This window comes from Chelonoidis abingdonii, chromosome 4, assembly GCF_003597395.2.
Source record: "Chelonoidis abingdonii isolate Lonesome George chromosome 4, CheloAbing_2.0, whole genome shotgun sequence".
NCBI classification, from domain to species: Eukaryota; Metazoa; Chordata; order Testudines; family Testudinidae; genus Chelonoidis; species Chelonoidis abingdonii.
The window spans coordinates 25,086,902-25,108,392 of NC_133772.1; the positions used below are offsets into that span (position 1 = coordinate 25,086,902).

Genomic DNA, 21,491 nt, shown 5'->3' on the forward strand with positions numbered 1-21,491 from the left:
CTGGCATGGGGCCCCATCGTACCCCCCTGGCAGTGCCAGGGCGGTACATTCGTGGGGCTGGGCTGGTTCATTTCTGAAGGGAGGGAGGGCACTAGGGTAAAAGGCAGAGAGACGAAGATCATAATCAACCCACCCAACCTTCTGCTCTCCCCCACCTGCCCACACTCCACCTGTCAGCATGAAGGGCCTGCAGCAGAGCCAGGCTCCAGGCAACCTAATGAGGGTAGCTGGCCTGTAGAAGGCTGCCTGATGAGTGGGAACAGCCAGCAGCCCAGCTGCTCAGCCCAGCAGTTGCTACAACATTTGCCCCTGGCTATGACAGCTCCTGCTCCTGCCTTGGCCCTGCCTTGCCTCCCTCCAGTAACCCGGTTCTGGCCCTCAACTGCTCCGCCTCTGACCACTGGGAATGATCACCCATGTCCCGGATGCACCCCTTGGACACCACCTTTAGCAGGACCCCCCTGACATGCTCTGATTTTATGCCAGCACCTTCCTTTGCACAAGCCTCAGGAACCTGGGCCGACGCCGCCCATGTGCACCCTGGTGTGCAACGCACGAGAAGGCTGGCTCAAAGGCACACGCAGTTCCAGTGACAGCCCAATCAGCGCCACACAGCACAAGCCCATGCTCGTGAGCCAGTGAGTCACACAGAGCAGAGGCCTCATCCTGCTATTGTTGTGGCAGGATGGTGGCCCAGGGTGGCCAAGTCCCAGGAATGGTTCTCTCCCCACAGGAAGGCCAGGGGCCAGTGGGCGAGAGAGGGCCAAAGGTGGCTGGCTGTCCACAGGGTCAAACGAGGGAAAGAGCAGCAAATCTGGAGGAGGAGAGAAAGCCCCATTCTCTGCTCTCAGATGTGATCTAAGATCCCACCTCTAGTGTTGGATTCATTGCTCAGGGGATGCCCACGCTGCAATCAGAGACGTGACTAAAGCACACGCAGACCTAGCTAGCACCAATCCCAATAGCAGTGATGCTGCGGCAGCACAGACTTGCCACTCAAGTACATACCCAGAGACCAGGCTGTGCCTGTACAGCCCATACGGAAGCCCGGGCTGCTGGGGCTTCGCTGCGGTTGGTTCCCGAGCTAGCTAGGTTGCAGCTCGCTTGGGTAGGTCTACCCGTGCTGCAGTCACCCCTCTGAGCGCAGTGTGGACAGACCCATAGACACACAGGCCAAAGGACCAGGAACTTCCTTCAAGAAGATGAAGACTGGTCTCTCTCCTGGAGTTCACAGATCGAATGGGGTTAACGGCAGGAGTTGCGCCTCTGCCACCGAGCGGACAGACTCACTGTCCAATCAGATGCCTGTGGCTCCTGGCTCTACCAAAGGGGCGTGGAGGAGCGTCGGTGTTTCTTTCAGCTGCAGCAAGGGGTTCCAGCCCTCCAGGAAGCACATGGCTGTCCAGCACAATGTCAGTAGCAGACGAGGCCTTGCAGGCCCCGGGGAAGGATCCCGAAGCCCCCTCTTACCTGTTGATGGGCACTCGCCAGCTGCTCTTCTAAGGTTGTCACTCGTTCTAAGGCGGCTCGCAAGCGCTCTCTCACCTGCAGGCGTTCCAGACAACGGGAAAGGTTGTTACTTAGCTAGGTGGGCACTGCTGACTCCTCGACTCGGCCCGATTCCCTGCCCAGGCCCAGCACATGCTGGGACCCAGGATCACTCCATAGCAGCATGGTACTGCCAATCATCAGCCATGGGCCAGAGCCGGGAGGGGCTGCAGGGGGAAAGCCTCGGGGGGAGTCACTGAGAGATTCAAATGTGTGTTACTCCCATGGTGCCTTTCCACTGAGGGCTGAGCATGGGCATCAGATCGGATCCACTCCCCCGGCGCTGTGTGAGCGGCATACAAGGCGTCTCATCACCAGGCTGCCCAGGAGCCCCAGCTGCTCAGACAGGGCCCAGGATTTAGTCTCGTCTATATAAGTGGGCTATTCCCATCCCACCTGGCTCCAGCCCTCTCCCCTGCTAATTCTCCTCCTCTGCCCACCTCCAGGCTCCCTGGGTTGGCTTTCCGGGGAGAGCTGCGCTGCCAGTGCCAGCACCCCCAGCCGTCCGTCTGCAGCATGCAGCAGTCTGGGGTCAAGGCAGCCGAAGGGCTGAGCAGAGAGGCACCCGGGGTCCGGGTGTCACTGTGGGAGGGGTCAGCGTCCCAACACCACTGACAGACACCCCAGTCTGATCCCGTCTACCTCCCAAAAGCCGAGCACTTCACCAGGGCGCCCAGCCAGTGGCGGGTCCCAGGGATGTTTACACGTGAGTCTGGACTGTGCCTGTGCCCTGGAGCTGTGCTCTGAAGAACCTGAACCAGGCCTGTGGCTACAGTGTAATAGGGTCACTGCCTCGCTGCCAGCTCCCCTGGGCTCTGGGCAGAACCAGCAGTGCTTCAGGCAGCTGCTGCATCATTGCAGGGGAGAGGAGACAGCAGCTTGGATGGCTCCTTTGCCTGCTTGCCTGTTGGGGGAGCCCCTGGGAGAGCAGGAGGGGTGCTGGCTCTGCAGGCCAGAAGAGGAGAAGCCAAGAACCAGCCACCAATGATGTCTCTGAATCTCTGCCCCAGGCCAGGTTAGAGCAGCCCCAGCTGGCAGAGGTCCCCAACGGGAGCAGCACAGGGCAGAGGATCTGCCCCTGAACACTGCTGGCGGCCCATTGGCTTTCAGCCTGCAGGGACAGGACACCAGGGCTCTCAGATGAGCCAGCTCTTTCCAGATGACCAACCAGAACCTGATCCCCCTACTGCCGAGCCCTGCCATGACTTTGAGCCCCCGCAGCTATCTGAATCCTCTCAAATCCCCTGCCCCAGGAGCCAAACTGCTCCTCTGCCTCCCCGCAGCTGCTGACAATGCTGAGACAGGCCCAGGTTTCCAAGATAAAAGTCTGCCCCCTGACCCACCAGGGAGAAGGAGGCCTCTCTGAGCAGGTCTAGCACCACTCCTGGGCTCTGAGCTGATCACCGTGCTGCCAGAAAGTTGGCCACAGCTTGGGGGAGAGCCAAGGACAGTCAGGACAGAGCAAAGAGCTGAACCCGCCTAGCCTGGCCAAGAGATAATATGGGCAGCGGCATCTCTCGGACGGGCGGAGGTCTTTTAGCATAATACTAGGGGCATAGTCAGAGGAAACGGGGTGATATTGAGAAACAGACACTTACAGGATCAGTTCCTGTGAGCGAGGGGCTTCAGGCTGTGGATGGGTTTCCCATGGGACAGGGTTTCCAGGATGTTTAAAACGAGACATGAGGGAACCCTGCAGGTAGGCTCTGCCAGCCTGTCCGTCCCTAGCACACGCAGTATGCAGGGAAGGCGGGAGCTGACGCTGCACACTGCAAGTGGCTTGGAAGCATTGTGTTAAGCAAGCCAACACCTGCAACTCTCTGGCTGACCCACTTCTGCCAGGAGAGCTCTGGATAAAAATCCAGGGGGAGAGTGATCTCGCTGCCATAATGCCCCACAGGACTGCAGAGATCCCTGCGGTCCCACTCAGGGAAACATGTCCCGCTGCTTCGAGACAAGGAAGTTCTGCTTTGCACAGGAGAAAAAAAAGGAGATGGGAACAGAAATGGCTTGAGGGTTATTTCTGGGACCTGCCTTCCCATAGGCCTCAAGTCCAGCCTTCTCCACCCACAAACACAGAGAGGGAGAGGGCTGGATGCTAGCCAGGCAGGGCCAGTGAGATGGCTGGATACAGAGTGTCCCAGGTGCAGGGCAGCTGGCTGTGGTAAGGGGGCAGGGCCCAGCTGGCTCCAGGCCCCTCTGTGGCACAGCTCACCTTTTCATCCAGTGCTTTGTGATGTTCGAACAATGACTTCAGCGCTTTGAGGACTTCCACTTCGCTGGAGACGCCGGACGGGGACTGAGCCTGTCGCTTCACCACCGTCATCCTCAGCGAGCGCTCGTGTCTCGAGACCAGGCACTCCAGGTGCTCCAGCAAGAGCTGCAAGAGAGGGAGGGAGAAGCCTTCACCGCCTCCCATGGCCTCGCTCTCCCGTCTCAGCCCGGGAGGCTGAACAGGCCATTTCTTTCCTCCCCAGTTCCAGAGCACAGGCCACGGTGGCACAATACACGGCAGCCCTGTCTGGACAACCAACCCAGCTCCACAGCACAGAGCCGGGCACATGCTTTACCGCCTGCCCAGCGCACAGTGGAGGCTACAAACGTGAACCCACTTATTACTGGGGTGGGAGACCTGGAGACCCCTCTTCACCTAGCTGCAAAGATGAGGAAGCCTTTGGAGATCTCTCCCATGATGCATTGAACACCCACTCTGCCTTATGCTCAGATGTGGGGAAAACGTATGGTAAACGGCCAGCAAATACAGCCACAAAATCTCCACCGCATGCTCACCTCACCATGGCCATTGAAAATAAACACCATGCGGCTAAAGGCCACACTGCACAGATCCCTGCTGCACAGCATCTTTGCTCCCCCAAGCTCAAGCCCCAGCAGTGCTGAGAGAGGAAGGGTTGTTTGAGCTGAGGGGCTGCTGCAGAGTGAAGATTCTTAGCAAAGCTCAGGGCCCAGGGCAGGGCTGGACCAGCAGGGATTTCTAGAGCGTAGGACTGAGGTTCCTCTTTAGTCTGTGTGTGGATCCAGGACAGTCAGAACAGCCCGTATGGCAGTCCACATACTGCAGTGTAATCAGTATGAACTTAACGAGGTTGTAGAGAAATGATGAGGGGAGTCTGTTCCCAAGCCATACAGAATGAGATCCCGTCTATGGAGGTCCGTAGGGGACATATTCCAGAGAGGTTCGCTTTCTCTGCGTCGCTTGCCCAGAACGCTACAAACCAGAGTGTAAATGCACGAGAGGAAGACAGCACGGGGTTTGCATAGCAACTGCTCTCACTCTGCCTAGCTCTCAGAGATATCGTTAGTCCCAGAGTTGGGAACCATTGGAGTTTTTAATAAGCACCTCAGCTCACATAGACTTAGACGCAACCAGGTCTCAGGGCCAGGGATGGACATTATTCCCCGTGACTTACCCTGGTGTTATTCCGCTCGGCTTTCAGCTCTGAAATCTCCTCTTCCCTCTCCAGCAGCTGCTCTCGACAGGCACTGAGTTCTCTCGTCAGCGTGGCAAACTCCTGCAAAAGGGAACAATGCTATGGTGAGCAGAGAGGCTGGGCTCTGCCCTGAGTGCTGGGAGGCTTTACAAACCCCCGAGAGGAGATGCACTGTCCTGGTGCGTCTCTCTTCAGATTGATGTACGATGAGGACACAAGCGAGGCCCCAATCTGCTACTTTGGCGGCCTCTGACATGGCTTAAAACCACGATACCGCCAGAATGATGCCAAGAGCGAACTCCCAGCCAAACACCATCCTCAGCTCAACCGGACAGACAGCCCCTTCCTGAGCAAACCTTCACTCTCCTCCAGAAATGACTGCCTCTGTGGGACTCCACCGTCTTTAGACGCCCAGGGGCAAAACGCATCTTGCTAGGTACCCTGCCGTTAAACCAAAGGGGGTCCTAGATCTCCGCCCCACTGAACATGACTGCAGGGAGAGAGGCCATCTATCAATCCCCAACTGTGTAGTGCTTTTTAGGCTACAACCATCACCTTACATTTGACCCATTAACCAACCTGCAGCTAGTACAGCTCCATAACACTAGCTCCACACGCTCCCTGTAAGGCAAGACCCTGCCATCTGCATCAGCCTGACTTCCAGGGATCATTGTACGTGCTCTGGCCAGAATTTACAATTGAGCTGGCCTGCGGGCTCAGGTTATGCAGAGTGTGACATTGAATTCCATATTCCTTATGAAAATACGCTTATGATAGGAATATGACATAACTGAGATGTACTTCATACCGGATGGCTCACGTGAGGCATCATTGGGAGGGTTCTGATTTACTGAATGTGATTATCCAACGAGCCTGTATCATTTCTGTATCTGAAGTAAGGAATATTGACTCTATATCTGTATTGCAGCTATGCTACTTTGGGTGATGCCCACTGCTAACACTTCAGGTACAACAATGGAAAAGCCAGACAGGGTGGATGGCCCATCAGCTAGGACAATGGATTGTGAAAAGCTTGGCCTTCCTGTGGACCCTCCATACTGCCCCTGACTCATGAACGCTGTGATCCTACAGAATCAGGTGGTCTTGTCACCGGATACTAAAAACATTACCTGGGACTTCTTGTAACTTTCCACTGTGAGGGAAGAGGGGTCAAGTTTGGGAAACAAAAGATTTCTGCCTTATGTAAATCCTATTTAAGGGTGGGGAGGAAGGCAACGGGGCTCCTCCTTTCCATAAGCTGTCTGCCCAAGAAGAAAGACTGCAGAAGAGAAGGCAAGGAGGGAGTCCAGACTAAGACAGGGGTCCAGTCTGAAAAGGAATAACTGGAACTCTGAACCACATGAACATTGCAAAGTGCCTGCAACAATACCTAGAGTGAGAAATACTATTTGTAATCAATTGCTTTAGTGAAACTAGCTTAGTTTGCATGCTTGATTTCATTTGCTTAGTAATCTGCTTTGCTCTGTTTGCTACCCATTTTACCACTTAAAATCTGTCTTTTGTAGTTATTAACATTTGTTTTATTTAGAATATAACCCAGTGTCTGTAATTTCTAATGGGAGGCGGGAGAGAAGTTCTGCATACCCTTCTCCACACTGAGGGAGGAGGCAGATTTCATAATATACCTGTGGGTCTGCACTCCAAGGGAGGTAGACATCTGAGTGCTGGAGCAAGTCCCTTAAGCTGAGTCTTCAGCTGGGTGCGGGCCTGCCTGTGTGTGTGTTAGATGATGTTTTCAGGGCCTGGCTTGGCAAGACAGGTTAAAGGGGGACCAGGCTGGCGGAACAGGTAGACTCAGTGGTATCTCAGTACTTCAGGTGGCTTCCCCAAGGGTCCAACCCTGGGCGTCACACAGAGAAAGAATTAATGGGGGATTCCCCTGCCCTATCTAGCCTCCCTCCCCTACCAATGGTGGAGAACAATTCTCCAGAGATAATGGAACCACCACAAGCTCCTCTTGGTTAGATTCCAATATCTCCAGTTTCATCACCCACCTCCCTGGCTCTCCTGCAGTAAATGCTCTCCCCCAGAAGGACCCAGTCGGCACTCACATGCTCACCCTGAGAGAAATGCAGGCAACCCCATCCACTGTCTAGACAGGATGCAGCTCCAGGGCTCATAGGGCAAGTGGTGCTGGAGCATGTGTCTCACAGCAGCTCCACTCAACCCAGCCCACCAGCCTCCTACACCAGTCTGTACCATGCAGCATGTCTGGTCTAAGGTACTTCTATGGCCTCCATCACTGTAGTATCCAACCCCTTGCAACTTTTACCCCATGTGACTGGGCAGTGCTGAATCCCCATTGTACAGACGGGAAACTGAGGCCCAGAGAGGGGAAGTGATTCACCCAAGGTCACACAGGGAGGCTGTGGCATAGTAGAGACCTGAACCTGGGTCTCCCAAGTCCCAGATTCCCACTCTGAGCCACCTTTGCTCCCTATGTTGCATTTGACAATCTGGGTGTCTGCCTCTGCAGCAGCATTTGGAGAAACCAGGGAGAAATTATCACATCAGGTCTAAGGGCTGGAAGCAGAGGATCAAAAGAGCAAGAAAGTCTGAACTGCACTGAGCACTCATCAGTACATCACAGTTAATCAGGCATCCGCAGACAGGGCAGAATTTGGGGGGCTTTAGTGGGGGTCTAAACACTAGCCGAGCATTTAGGAACAGCTTAGAGAGTATTGAACAGGGGCTGCCTCCACAGTTCCTTAGCTGCACTATGCACCCAGGAGAGCAGCATTTGCCCAGGCAGCTCTCATTAGGTCTGCTTGGCCACTTTGCACAAGAACTGAACCAGTGGAGAGAAACACTAAACTGCACAGTGCGTGTTGTTGTGAGCACATCGGCCCTGGGCCCCAGGCTCTGCACCGGCTGCCGATGGTTCTGTGGGTGCAGTTTGAGATGTGGACTTTGAGCTACGGAGCCCTAATCAGCCCAGCACCTGCTCCAGAGACTGCCTCTCTCTCCACTCCACCAGCTTCAGTCAGCACAGGCATTACACCAGCTGGAGCCCTCTCGGTTTACAAGAGGGGTCTGACTTTGGACCACCTCTGAGGGGATAGTTCAGTCAGTTCCTACCCCTTCCTGGCCAGCATGCTCACCCTAGCTCTCTCGCCCACCCCCCCATAGAGAGAGGCTGACTCACACTTGCTGGATCTGATCTTTACCACTGTCTCTCCTCGAGCATCCCCCCTAATGTGGAGGCTGGTGGAAAGGAACTCGGCAATGCAGCATTGCACCTCCCCAGGGATTGGTGCATCTACTCAGGGCCCTGGGCCAAACTCGGGTGAGTCTCAGATGGTGTAACTCATCATAGTATCATAGATCATTAGGGTTGGAAGGGACCTCAAGAGATCATCTAGTCCAACCCCCTGCTCAAAGCAGGGCCAATCCAAGCGCAGAACACTCAAATTGATTAGGTTAGGTTAGACTCGATGTTTAATAATAGTCAACACCACTTGGAGAAGTGTTAATGCTTGCAACACGCTTCCAAACAAAGATGGTGTTACTCCACTCCTTCATGAGCCCAGCTTGTCAGCTCTGGCACAGCAATAGTCTCTGCTCTGGCTCAGGGAAGCCAACACGTTCTGAGGCTCCCTATTTGGTCAAGCCCAGCAGGCTCGCAGCACAGCTTCTGGCTCCTAGCCCAGCGTACACAGCTCCGGTTGACAGACTCCATCAAGCATCTCCATCCTCCCCCAAATGGAGCCCACCACATGCTCTTCTCACATCCCTGGAACGTCTCTTCCCACGGCCTCCCGGGAGTTTCGTCTCAAGCTGGATCGCAGCACTCGGACTCCACATGGAACACTCCCAGTTAAGTTCAAGCCCCCTATTAACAGGTCTACATTAGCGAGGGATTCAGTGTGCGCAGCTAGACACTCCGAGGCAGCCCCGCCAGAGTCAGCAGGGTCTAACTGTGTCACTTACACTCGTGAGGAGCTGGAAAAGCTGTGAGTTGTGAGGGGGAAGAGATAGCTCAGTGGTTTGAGCATTGCTTACTAAACCCAAGCTGGAGTCATCCTTGAGCCATTAATTCCGCGTCTACCCTAACCTAACTCCAATTGATGTTTTCTCCCCTAAAAGCAGAAGAGCCATGTGGGCATGCATCCGACGAAGTGGTAATCACCTGATCAATGCTCATGCTCCAAAATGTCTGTTAGTCCTATAAGTAGCGAGGACCTGTTGCTGCTTTTACAGATCAGACTAACACAATACCCTCTGCTACTGATGTTCTGTAACTGTTGCCTCTGCGAGAGAGGACAACAAGTGGAGCCTCACGCTTTCAGCTGCCAACATGAGCGAGCTAGAAACCTCGGGCGGAGTTCATGGGGCAGTGTAAATTGATTAATTGATTATCGAGAACTGCACCCGTGATTCTAAATTAGCGTGACAATATTCAGTCTGTTCAGTGTTTCTTAAGCTGTTTAAGGAAAGAGGTGCTTTGCCAGTTTAAGAGTGGAGAGAGATTGGGGTTCGCTGATTGAGAGATTGCACAGATGAGATCAGTTCATTCCTGGAGGCTCCCCGGCAGCTTTGAGAGTTACAGGGGCAGGCAGGTGACGCCACGGCCAGTTTTCTTCCTTTACAAGTAAGACACTGCAGCAGGAGAGGTGATCAGAGAGTTCCATCCAGACATCAACCACCCCATGATACTCCAGATTTCATAGAATAGTCAGGGTAGCAGGACCTCAGGAGGTCATCTAGTCCAACCCCCTGCTCAAAGCAAGAGAATCATCCAGCCAGGCTTTTAAGAGCTGCCCTTAAAAACCATAAGGAGGAGATTCAACCACCTCACCCATAGTTAAACCATTCCAGTGCTTCACTGCCCTCCTAGTGAAAATAGTGTTTCCTAATATCCAACCTCAACCTCCCCCACTGCAACTGAGATCATTGCTCCTTGTTCTGTCATCTGCACCCCTGACGAACTCTAGATCTCTCTTTGGAACTTCTTGTCCGATATTGAGAAGAATAGGGGGGATTTGATAGCTGCTTTCGTCTGCAGACTAAACAATCCAGGTCCCGTCAGCCTCTCTTTTTGCCGATTCTCCCAATTTTTCACTCCTTTTTGTAGCATGGGGCCCCAAATGACAAGTACTCCAGATGAGCATCACTCAATGTCAAATAGAGGGAATGATACATCGCCTCAATCTGCTGGCAAGCCCTTGTGACAAGTTCGTCTTTACCTTGGTGGGTCCTGCGCTTATTGGCGGATTTGCTCACCTCAGTGATCTTCCCCTCTGGTGGAACCCACAGTCTGGGTCAACTCCGCCTGTGTCTGATCAGGAGTTGGGAGGTTTGGGGAACCAGGCCCGCCCTCTACTCCGCGGAGTTCCAGCCCAGGGCCCTGTGGATTGCAGCTGTCTATAGTGCCTCCTGTAACAGCTGCATGACAGCTACAACTCCCTGGGCTACTTCCCCATGGCCTCCTCCAAACACCTTCTTTATCCTCACCACAGGACCTTCCTCCTGGTGTCTGATAATGCTTGATTGTCTGATAATTCTCAATCCTCCAGCACTCCTCACATCCTCTCAGTCTCAGCTCCTTGCAACCTCTTGCTCCAGCTCCTCACACACACTTCCTCTCCTCCTGGCTCCTGTCCTCCGCCTGACTGGAGTGAGCTCCTTTTTAAACCCAGGTGCCCTGATTAGCCTGCCTTGATTGGCTGCAGGTGTTCTAATCAATTGTAGCTATCTCCACTGCTTCTAGAAAGAATTTAATTGGCCCCAGGTGTTCTGATTAACCTGGAGCAACTGCCCTTGGGTTACAGCTCTAGGTCATTTGGTTTACTCAGGGACCACAGAAATCATGAGAATCAGATCACTAGAATGTAGCCATTGGCCTTGCCCAAGAGGACCTCAGAGGTATACAGTCAAACTGCCGTTAGCCTTCAATAGCAGGACCAATTTCCTACCTAAATGAATCCCAGCCAGCTTCTCGTCAACCTGTAACCTTAAAAACCTTTCTAGGAAAGGAGACTTCTGCCTAACTCCCTAGGTAACCCATTCCTGTAGCAGCATGGGATTCACTCATTCTGAGTGAAAAGTTTTTTCACTAATCAAACTGCACCTCACAGCACTGCACTTGAAGACCAAATCCTACTAATTTGTCTAGCCCCTCGTATCCTATCCCTACCCTCCAGCGTACGTCTACTCACTTCTCCAAGTTTAGTGTCATCTGCAAACTTGCTGAGAGTTCAGTCCACGGCCATCCTCCAAGATCATTAATGAAGATATGACAAACCAGGCCACAGGACCTGACCCTTGGGGCATGCTCCGCTTGAAACCAGCTGCCAACTAGACAATGAAGCCATTGGATCACTACCCATGCTTGAGCCCAATGACTCTAGCCAGCTTTCATCACCTTTATAGTCCAATCATCCAGCCCATACTCTCTTAACTATGCTGGCAAGAATACTGCGGGAGACCATGTCAAAAAGCTTTGTTTAAAGTCGAAGGAATAACAATCCACTGCTTTCCCTCATCGACAGAGCCAGTTATCTCGTCATAGAAGGCAAATTAGGTTAGTCAGGCATGACTTGCTCTGGTAGCGCAGAACACTCAAATTGATTAGGTTAGGGTAGACCGATTGTTTTACTAAGTCAACACATTTGGAGAAGGTTGAATGGCTTGCAACGCGCTTCCAAACAAAGAGGTGGTTACTCCCACTCCTTCACTGAGCCCAGCTTGTCAGCTCTGGCACAGCAATAGTCTGCTCTGCTCAGGAAGCCAACACGTTCTGAGGTCCTATTTGGTCAAGGCCCAGCAGGCTCGCACACAGCTTCTGGCTTCCTAGCCACGTAGCACAGCTCCTGGCTTGACAGACTCCATCAAGCATTCCATCCTCCCCCAAATGGAGCCCACCACATGCTCTTCTCACATCCCTGGAAACGTCTCTTCCCACGGCCTCCCGGGAGTTTCGTCTCAAGCTGGATCGCAGCACTCGGGACTCCACATGAACACTCCCAGTTAAGTTCAAGCCCCCTATAACAGGTCTACATTAGCGAGGGATTCAGTGTGCGCAGCTAGACACTCCGAGGCAGCCCCGCCAGAGTCAGCAGGTCTAACTGTGTCACTTACACTCGGAGGAGCTGGAAAAGCTGTGAGTTGTGAGGGGGAAGAGATAGCTCAGTGGTTTGAGCATTGCTTACTAAACCCAAGTTGGAGTCATCCTTGAGCCATTGCAGGCGAGTTACACCCATTGAGACTCCCTGGGGCTGAGATTCAGGGAGCCAAATTCAGAGGGGGGCAGGTAAGGTGATCATAAGGGGATGCAAGGCTAGGGGCGTCTACATTAGCGTAACGTACGTGACTTCACTGGAGCCAGATTCCACTGCGAACTTGGCCTTTTGCACCCATCCCGCGACTGACTCTTGGGAATAGCGATAAGGTGGTCAAGTTGCTTTCTTTTCCCCTTTCTTTGCGGGTAGAGTTAAGAGTAACTCTGTCGCTGGCTGAGAGCCCTGGCAGATTAGAGAACCATGTGCCAGATCTTGTTCTGAGTGTAGATCTCAGCTCATGTATAGAAGGCTGGACTGTCATAAGCTTTCCAGTCTAAGCAGGGATACCTATAAATGGATTAGAAAGTGAAACAGAGAGGCCTAATAGTGGCTCAGATTAAGAATGATTATGAACAGAGCTTGGAAACTAACCATAAGGAGACCTGCCTGGGAGGGGATCCCCAGAAAAAGGCAGCTCTGGACATTTCAGATCTTCATGGCTCGTATTGAAACCCAAGGTGCAGGTAAGTATAACTAGGCAGACAGAGCCGTGAGCCCCAAGGACCCGCTCCCTGGCTCATTGTTTCCCTCTCCGCCCAATGAGGATAATATGAAGTGCTTTGAGATCCACCGACGAAAAGCATGATAGAAAAGCTAGGGATTCTTCCGGGGCCTCACAGAACTGGTATTACCTCCATATATGGCACTGGTGAGACCAGTATGGGAACACTGTGCCCAGTTCTGGAGTCCACACTTCCAAAAAAGATGTTGAACAAATGGAAAGTGTGCAAGAAAAGAGCTACAGAATGATCCGAGGGCTGGAAAACCCGTGAGAGACCCACGGCACTCAGTCCCTTAGACTAGCGGGACTAAGAGGCAACTTAAGCACAAGATCATGGACGAAGAAGCTAAATGAAGTAAGACTGGAAATAAAGGGCACATTTTTACCTCTGAGGATAACTAAGGCTGTCGATTAATCACAGTTAACTCATGTGATTTACTCAAAAAAATTAATCACAATTTAAAAATTAATTGTGATTAATTGCACTTTTAATCATACAGTTAAACAAAAGAACACCAATTGAAATTTATTCAATATTTGTGGACGTTATTCTACATTTTCAAATATATTACATAAGAACAGAAGAACAGTCATACTGGATCAGACCAAAGGCCCATCCAGCCCAGTATCCTGTCTACCAACAATGGCCAATGTCAGAGGGAGTGAACTAACAGGTAATGACCAAGTGATCTCTCTCCTGCCATCCATCTCCACCCTCTGACAAACAGAGGTTAGGGACACCATTCCTTACCCATGCTGGCTAATAGCCATTAATGGACTTAAGAATCTCCATGAATTTTATCTATTTCTCTTTACACCCTGTTATAGCCTAGCCTTCCACAACCTCTTCAGGCAAGCGAGTTCCACAGGTTGACTATGTGCTGTGCGAAAGAATTCTTTTATTTGTTTTAAATCTGCTGCCCCTAATTTTCATTTGGTTGGCCCCTAGTTCTTATTTGACAGGTTTCAGAGTAGCAGCCATGTAGCTGTATTCGCAAAAAACAGTGAGACTGTTGGTACCTTAGGACTAACAAATTATTTGACCAATAAACTTTTCATGGGCTACAGGGCCCACTTCATCAGATGCATCAGGTAGCCCACAAAAACTTATGCTCAATAAATTTGTTAGTCTCTAAGGTGCCACAAGTACTCCTCTTTTTTTCCCTAAGTTCTTATACTATGGGAACTAGTAAATAACATTTCTTTATTCACTTTCTCCATACCACTCATGATTTTATATACCTCTAAATTATCCCCACTTACTCTGTTTTTTTCCAAGCTGAAAACTCCGTAGCCTCTTTAATCTCTCCGTCATATGGGGACCCATTCCAAACCCCTAATCATACTTGCCTTTTCTGAACTTTTTCTAATGCCAAGTATTTCTTTTCTAGATGAGGAGACCACATCTGTACACAGTATTCAAGATGTGGGAGTTACCATGGAATTTATATAAAGGGCATAGAATTTCTGTCTTATTCTCTATCCCTTTTTTTAATGATTCGCTAACATCCTGTTTGCTTTTTTGAACTGCTGCTGCGCACGCACGGACACTTTCAGAGAACTATCCACGATGACTCCAAGATCTCTTTCCTGATTAGCTGGAGCTAAATTAGCCCACAGTCATATGGATGTAGATTGGTATTTTTTCCCAATGGCATTACTTTACATTATCCACATTAAATTTCCCTTGCCATTTGGTTGCCCAAATCATTTATTTTGTGAGATCTTTTTGAAGTTCTTTCCAAAGCCTGCCTTTGCGTAACTTCTTGAGCTTTTTAGTATCATCTGCAAACTTTGCCACCTCACGTTTACCCCTTTCTCCAGATCATTATGAATAAGTTTAATGGATTCGTCCTAGACTACCCCTTTGGGGAACACCACTAGTTACCCCTCTCCATTCTTATGAAAATTCACCATTTATTTCCACCCTTCTCTGTCTTTTTAACCAGTTCTCAACCATGAAATGGATCTTCCCTCTTATCCCATACAACTTAATTTTAGTAAGAGCCTTTGGCGAGGGACCTTTCAAAGGCTTCTGGAAATCTAAGTACCTGTGTCCACTGGATCCCCCTTGTCACATGTTGTTGACCCCTTCAAAGGAACTCTAACAGATTAGTAAGACACTGATTCCCTTTACAGAAACCATGTTGACTTTGCCCAACAAGTTATGTTCTTCTATGTGTCGGACAATTTATCTCTATTGTTTCAACTAATTTGCCCAGTACTGACGTTAGATTTACCGGTCTGTAATTGCCGGGATAACTTCTAGAGCTTTTTTTAAATACTGGCATTACATTACATTAGCTATCTTCCAGTTATTGGGTACAGAAGCTGATTTAAAAGACAGGTTACAAACCCTAGGTAATAGTTCTGCAATTTTACATTTGAATTCTTTCAGAACTCTTGGGTGAATGCCATCGGGTCCCGGTGACTTATTACTGTTAAGTTTATCAATTAATTCCAAAACTTCCTCTAGTGACACTTCAATTGATTTCAATTACAACACAGAATACAAAGTGTACAGTGCTCACTTTATAGTATTATTTTTATTATAAATATTTGCACTGTAAAAATGAAACAAAAGAAATAGTAATTTTAAATTCATCTCAAAGAAGTACTGTAGTGCAATCTCTTTATCATGAAAGTGCAAATTACAAAGGTAGATTTTTTTTGGTTACATAACTGCACTCAAAAACAAAACAACGTAAAACTTTAGAGCCTACAAGTCCATTCAGTCCTACTTCTTATTCAGTCAATCACTCAGACAAACAAGTTTGTTTACATTTATGGGAGATAATGCTGCCTGCTTCTTATTTACAATGTCACCTGAAAGTGAGAACAGACATTTGCATGGCACTTTTGTAGCTGACATTGCAAGGTATTTATGTGTGAGATATAAAAATGTTATTAAACCTAATGTTAAAAATTTATATAATACATAGGTTGGGAAAAGAGTGTCTGTACATCTGGGTATAGTGCTTAGATTATCCACAAATATAATGTTTGTTTTAAAAGTCAGAAGATACATATAGTGCATAATCAGCAATAACCCGAATTCAGGTGAATAGATTTAACAATACAGTTTAGATATTAGACTCTGAATACTCGAGTACATGACTCATGAAAAGTTGTATGGAGATTTGGTTGTGGAAAGCAAAATATATCAATGAGTGGAGATTGTTCCTCAGTAATTGAGAATTAGGTAGGTTGTCCATTTAGAAAATACAATCCATGAGGGCAGTATTTGTTACTTTCCTGATCGCGCTTCTTATCGGCACTCCAGCTCATCCCTCCCGGTATTGCTGATGTCCAGTGATGTGTTCTATGTAGATGTCCCTTGACCACCTAATGGTGTCCAACACCGTGAGTTGCCGCATCAGCCGAGCGTAGCATTGTCCAATTCTGCATTTTCTCAGCACTCAGTCGTTACTGGGGTCCCATGCGCCTAAGGCTCCGATGATCAGTGCATGTATCTGGACCTGGTAACCCTTAGTTCTCAAGGTTTTGGCCAGAGGGGCATATTTCTCTACCTTTCGAGCTCAGGCATCGTGGAAGGCCAGGGTCCTGTTCTTGAACAGCACTGTGACATCCACCATGACGAGCTTTTTGTGGTCCTTGTTGGTGACGACGATGTCCGGCCGCAGTTGGCTGTTGGTTCCAGGGATGGCAAAGTTCACGGCAACCTTCCCCATGAGTGGCAGGATGGCTCTGGCCAGGAGATCTTGGATGTTGTTGTGTCACAGCTGCCAAGCTCTCGAATGGGGCTTGCAGCTACACAAAACGTGGGGTAGCGTCTTGATTGGCAGAAGCAGCAGTCCTGCAAAAATCCTGTCCGAATTTCTGCTGGCAGGACAGTCAGCTTCAGAGGCATATTGCAGTGAGCCGGCCCTGTGGATGAACCCTCTCGTTGGCAAATTCGAGTGAAACTGGCCCCTGGCGGAGGAAGCTGGCATGCTGGTTTCCCACTTGCAAGCACCCTCAGAACACCTTGCCCTGATCTGGCTTCTATTTAGTTTTCCCCAAGTGCTGGCAAGCGCATGGCATAACCTCAGGGTTGTCTCCAGCATGTTCAGATTTGGAGTGAATTTTTTTAGGGTTAGCGTGATTCTGTATTCATCACCGTTGTGGGTCACCGGCCTGCCCAGCTACCGCGCCGTTCCTTGCACCATGCTAACATCATCATGCCCCTTCCTGCTTGACCACCATTCCAGGACATGGCTTCCATGCTTGATGATGCTCGTTTAAAAAAATATGTGGTAATTACATTTGTGCCTGAACTCCTTGGGCGGGAATTGTTATAATCTCGCTTGCCTGTTTTACTCCTACATTTCTAGCCTATATTTCCATGTGGTAGCAGTCTTGGATGAGGACCTAGCACATGTTGTTTCATTTTATAAGAACACTTTACTGGCATTGATTTGACTAAACGCCAAAGAAGGCACCAATGTGAGATTTCTAAAGATGGCTATGGCGATTCTCGACCCTAAGGTTTAAGAATTCTGAAGTGCCTTTCAGAAATCTGACAAGGGAGGGGGTGTGGAAATAGCTTTTCTAGAAAAGAGTTAAAGCGAATACACTCCAATTGCGGAAACTAACAGATCCTGAACCACCAAACAAAGACAAATCAACTTCTGCTAGTGTATCGCTCAGATAATGAAATTGAATTGCTCGGTCTAAATGTTACTGCGTTTTACATCATTATCTGAGCAAAAAAGAACTAGTCAATTACGCAATGGAATGCACATCCCATGAATTGAGTGTTGATTGAAGCATGAAGGGACATAATGAATTGTTAAGCACATCTGGCACAGTAAAATATCTTGTGATGCGCTGACAACTCGTATGCTCTTCGTGGAGAATGACTGTTCTCACGTTCAAAGCAAAGTGAACATTTGTTAAACAAAGAGGGCAGGCAGTTATTACAACACCTCCAGTGGTCAAAGATATAATACAGACATTGTTTAAGGCATTGGCGAACAAGAAGTAGGCTAAGTGGACTGTACGCTTTAAAGTTTTACATTGTTTTATTTTTGAGTGGAGTTTTATTTTGTTGTTCATAATTTCTAATTGTGTATAGCTTTCAACTTTCAGGATTAAGAGATTGCAGGTCTTAACAGTACTGTATGAGTTTGTGATATTGAAGAATTTATAGCTATTTCAATGTTTTATACAAGTTGTAAATATTTGTAAAAAAGAAATATCATATAAAGTGAGCTCACTGTACGTTTGTATTCTGTGTTGGTGAGATTTGAAAAAATAACACATATATTTGAAAAATATTCCAAAACTATTTAAATAAATGATATTCTATTTTTAACAGGTGCAATTAATCGTTGACAGCCCTATAACTAATTCTTTGGAAAAACTTTATTAAGGGATTGTGGGATGCATTGTCACATTGGAGTTTATTAAATAAACAAGATTGAATATCTACTTTTTCTAAACTCCTCGTCTTCTGACCACAAAGCCTAGGATGGAAAGCAGAAATCCTGGGTGAGTTACTGTCAGTATGATCTTGCAGGACTGCGCAAAATGACGCTAGGCACCTAATGGTCTTCTCTCTGGCCTTAAAGTTCTTATAAGACATTATGAAACTGGCTGCAACCGGTTGCTGCTATCACCTAATTGGTCTTTCCACCTGGGTTCTCGCACTGTAGTTTCAAGGAGACATAACGTCTTACACTGACCACGATTACTTCGAATTAGCTTAAACTCCGATATTACAAACTGATCTAATAATCGGTTTAGCGCTTTTAGTCCACAGTGTGGATCACGACCTTCGATTTGTTTTGCGTCCGATGATAACCAAAGCTACCCATTTCGCAATATCAGGAGCGGTGCACTTGTTGGTAGCTGATTCCTCAAAGCTATGCCCATTAGTTCCCACTTCTGTGTTGAGATGCACAGTGCGCTGAAATGGGGCACAGAAAACATGCGCCCTGAGGTGTGCATGGTACAGCCTCACCTCCCTTGATGTGAAGGCAGCAGACAATCCCTTTGGCGCCTGTTTTCGTCGAGTGATAAAAACTTGAGCCAAACGCCATCTAGCATATGCAATCATTATCCTTTACTTAATTTCACGTGTGGTATGGTTTAAAGGTGTTTAAGGGATAAATTAACTGAGGAAGGCTGTTACCTGAACCACGCCAGGACACTTTGTTTTGTAACCTTTACGATGATTCATGGGAGTTCTATGCCTTAGATATGTCAAATAATTGTTTTCAGAGACTGCTGTGGACTGTGGGATAAAAGCTGGAGTTCTCTCAGTACGCCCTGCGCTCTCCTTACATAAGAGTCGTCTTTCAAAATTGCAGTCTCTGGCTTCCCGTTTACCCTTGTCACTTGCAGCTGACTGCTGTATCCTGAGAGTTTAAGTATTCAAACGCTTATGGCATTTCGTGTTCTGTATATCTGAGCTGGAATACAACAGGAAATTTGTAACTCCCCATACAGCGATCAGACTAGTATCTCTCTACCGCTATGCTGGAGCTCTTTTTCATTTCAGACTGCATCGCCAGCCGATGCTTGATCGAGAGCTCCATGACTGGGCAAAGCAGGAAAATGTAATTTCCAAAGTTCGCGGGGCTTCCTGTTTACCTGCCGCTGCATCCGAGTTACAGATATGCTGTCCAGTAGCGGTCAGTGCTGCACTCTGGGATGCCGCCGGACGGCATAACGGTTCGATTTCCGTCCACATGAACCCTAATCCGAGTTATCACTATCGAATTTAGCGCTACTCCTCTCGTTTGGGAGGAGTTCCGAAATCGATTTAAGGAGCCGTTAAAGTCGATATTAATGACAACGTCGTGTGAACGGATACAGCGTTAAATCGGTATATCGGCCATTAAACCGATTTAAAGTCGCAGTGTAGACCTGGCCTAACTCAATTCCTTACTGAGTTACACTGTATCACTGTGAGCCCTGTTTAAATCTAATTAACAGTGTTCAAAAGGGGGTTTCGCACCAGTTTAAATTGCTTTTTAAACCAATTTACAGTCAAATTGGCACAGGCACAGAGACGGGCTGCTAGGGATGGAGAGCCTGTTTGATGAGAGGAGATGGCAAGAGGAAGGCTCGGGGGGGAGCCCAATTGCTCTCTATAAATATATGGCGAGGGAGGGGGCAAACACCAGCAAGGCAGAAGGACGACTGAAGCTAACATAGAGCATTGGCACCAGAACAAATGGGGATAAACTGGCCGCAAATACATTTAAACTGGAAATTAGAAGAGGATTTCTTACTGGGGAGATTCTGGAACTGCCTCCCAATATGAGTCGTGGGGGCAAATACATAACTGGGTATAAGACAGAGCTTGATGCACTGATGAACAGGCTGATATGATGGGATTGCCTGAAGGGTCCCTTCCAGCTGTATGGCCTTAACTTTTAATCTAGACAAGAACATTAAGAAAGCCAAGTGAAAGTACTTCCTAGTCAGGGGATGCCAAAGTTAAGGCTGCCTGCACTACCCTAATTCTGCCTCTTTGGGCATATGCTTTGTGATATAGCTACATCTCGAGATGCTGTAAATTGGTGTAGCTCTGCTGAAGTCAATGCTGAGGCTCTGGCCCAACAGTCCTTAGCTACACAAGCATGTTCCATCGTTCCCACAGGTCCCTTGCCTCATTCAGTGGTTTGCAGTAGCTGAATTAGCCAGAGCTCTCGCAGATATGGGCTTTGTTTCTGGCCCAGTTCGGTCTCAGTTTGAGTCAGCAATAAATCTAGATTTACACCAATGTAGCTAAGAGAGAATCTGGGCCCCTTGTGGACAGGCTGGGTGGTGTGTAATGAATGAAGCAGGAGCCCACTGAACATGGGTTAAGTCTTGGTTTGCAGCGTATCAACTTATCTGCTTTTCTATTCTACACTTCCCACCTGCTTGCTCAGTCACCCTGGGACCAGAGTCCCAGGGGAGAGGGAAATGCTCCTTAGCTCCAACTGAGCAATAGATGGATACGAGCGAAGGATCTTCTCACGGCAGCCCATTTCTCTGTATTCCCTATAATGGCAGCCCAGGGTGTGTCACCCATCCTACAGTAACTCACAGTGATGCAAAGGCCCTTGTCTATCATGGACACACAGGCAAAGCGCTCCCATTCAGATTCCCATCCACACTGCACAGGTGTCAGTAACACGGTGCAGGAGAGAGGGAGCATCAGACCCCTGGCTCCAGTTCTCTAGACAGCACCTCAGACATTCCAGCACGGACCCCGTCTTAACAGAGCGATCGTCTGGTGGATGCTTCCCACCCGCAATCTTGTTCTCCAGCTGGCCGCAGCCCGACGCAATCTCAGCAGATGATGGCTGAGGGAAGGGATATTAGAGCAGCCCCGAGGTTTTTGTTCAGTGCCTCCAAAGCAATACGTGTGTTGTCCTGTTTGAAAACAAAAAGGTTAATTTCTTCCCCTCTTATCTGCGCTACTCTGTTTGTCCCCCAGCTCCTGTGCATGTTGGGGATTGGTCCTGCTTTGAGCAGGGGGTTGGACTAGATGACCTCCTTAGGTCCCTTCCAACCCTGATAGTCTATGATTCTAGAAGCTTCTATGGTTCCCTTCCCCCTGCACATGCTGCCCTCCTGCCTGGTGTGATGGAGTAGGGACTGTCTGTGTGGGGAACGGGAAAGCAGGGGATGTCTGTAGGTGAGGGACAGGTAGTCAGGTTGTAATGTGAGCCGGCAGGGGGGAGGGGGAGC

The 21,491-nt window shown here is 49.1% G+C and overlaps 1 protein-coding gene across 1 annotated transcript in view; it reads right to left on the minus strand.

Annotated features, from left to right (window-relative positions):
- PPFIA4 (PTPRF interacting protein alpha 4) overlaps positions 1–21,491 on the minus strand; it is a 191,263-nt gene that overhangs the window by 67,100 nt on the left and 102,672 nt on the right. The window contains 3 exon segments of the mRNA XM_032801614.1: positions 1,471–1,545; positions 3,764–3,928; positions 4,977–5,078. Coding sequence (XP_032657505.1) covers positions 1,471–1,545; positions 3,764–3,928; positions 4,977–5,078 — 342 coding nt within the window.